This window comes from Nanorana parkeri, unplaced genomic scaffold, assembly GCF_000935625.1.
Source record: "Nanorana parkeri isolate BGI_ZX_2015 unplaced genomic scaffold, ASM93562v1 scaffold1590, whole genome shotgun sequence".
NCBI classification, from domain to species: domain Eukaryota; kingdom Metazoa; phylum Chordata; class Amphibia; order Anura; family Dicroglossidae; genus Nanorana; species Nanorana parkeri.
In genome coordinates, this window is record NW_017307858.1 from 255,076 (window position 1) to 256,730 (window position 1,655).

The following is a 1,655-nucleotide window of genomic DNA, read 5'->3' on the forward strand; positions in this document are numbered from 1 at the left end:
TCCTGTCCCTTTTGGTGGCTCTGCACCCCCTGTAGATCTCCTGTCCCTTTTGGTGACTCTGCGCCCCCTGTAGATGTCCTGTCCCTTTTGGTGACTCTACGCCCCCTGTAGATGTCCTGTCCCTTTTGGTGGCTCTGCACCCCATGTAGATGTCCTGTCCCTTTTGGTGACTCTGCGCCCCCTGTAGATGTCCTGTCCCTTTTGGTGACTCTACGCCCCCTGTAGATGTCCTGTCCCTTTTGGTGGCTCTGCGTTCCCTGTAGATCTCCTGTCCCTTTTGGTGACTCTACGCCCCCTGTAGATCTCCTGTCCCCTTTGGTGGCTCTGCAACCCCTGTAGATCTCCTGTCCCTTTTGGTGACTCTGCGCCCCCTGTAGATGTCCTGTCCCTTTTGGTGACTCTACGCCCCCTGTAGATGTCCTGTCCCTTTTGGTGGCTCTGCACCCCATGTAGATGTCCTGTCCCTTTTGGTGACTCTGCGCCCCCTGTAGATGTCCTGTCCCTTTTGGTGGCTCTGCGCCCCCTGTAGATGTCCTGTCCCTTTTGGTGGCTCTGCACCCCATGTAGATCTCCTGTCCCTTTTAGTGGCTCTGCACCCCCTGTAGATCTCCTGTCCCCTTTGGTGGCTCTGCACCCCCTGTAGATCTCTTTGCTGCCTTCTGTCCCCTTTGGTGGCTCTGCATCCCCTGTAGATCTCCTGGTTGCCTTCTGTTCCTTTTGGTTGAATCTGCGCCACCTGTAGATCTTCTGCTTGCCCTTTTTCCCCTTCGGTGGCCAAGTATCCTCTGTAGATCTCCTGGCTGCCTTTTGACCACTTTGGTGGCTCTGCATCCCCTGCAGATCTCCTAGTGGCTTTCTGTGCTATTTGCTGGCTTTGCAACCCCTCGAAGTCTCCTGGCTGCCTTCGGAACAGGACCACACAAAAAGTTGGCATGGTGTGGCTGTGACCACCCAGATAGTGGGCATGTCCAGTGTGGGCCATGGGTAGAGAAGTCCCAGGGCCTAAGACTAATGTGTTGGTAAGTGTGTCTTTACGGTCAGTTCTTTCACTCAGTGAGAAGTATTGATTCCTTGTAGCTGGTTCTCTTTACAGTCCTATAGAGTAGTATGTACGCTGACATTGTGTCTGTGTTATAGAATGGTCACATCATCCTATGACAAAACCGTCAAGTTCTGGGATCTGGAGACTGGGAAAGTTCTGGTATGTATAACTACGTATTGCCCACATTCACATCTTTCCATTCGTCTACCTGTAACATATTTGGTGCTCCAGATTTTATTTAATCTGTTATGTAAATTCTAACACTAAATCTCTCTTAATTGACCCATTTATGGTCTGTTTAATACATCATTGGAAAAAACTGTTGATCTTGTCATAAGTTGTCCTGTGTCCTCTACACACTTCCTGTGTTATCTCAAAGAGCCCTTCTAGTTCTTATCTTGGACTACAGAAAGCCTTCATGTTGTAGAGATTGTTGAGAGTGGTTGCATAGTTTAGCAAAAGACAACTAGACAGGGCTGACACCATTCAAAATATTATATATACAGTGTATATGTGCATACTGTGTATGTGTGTGTGTATATATATGTATGTGTATATATATATATATATACACACACATATATATATATATATATATATATATATATATATT

The 1,655-nt window shown here is 47.4% G+C and overlaps 1 protein-coding gene across 1 annotated transcript in view; it reads left to right on the plus strand.

The window, feature by feature from the left end:
- The window catches only part of WDR88 (WD repeat domain 88), a 16,118-nt gene that overhangs the window by 3,490 nt on the left and 10,973 nt on the right, over positions 1 to 1,655 (plus strand). The window contains exon 4 of the mRNA XM_018570746.1: positions 1,138 to 1,201. Coding sequence (XP_018426248.1) covers positions 1,138 to 1,201 — 64 coding nt within the window. The remainder of the gene's footprint in view (positions 1 to 1,137; positions 1,202 to 1,655) is intronic.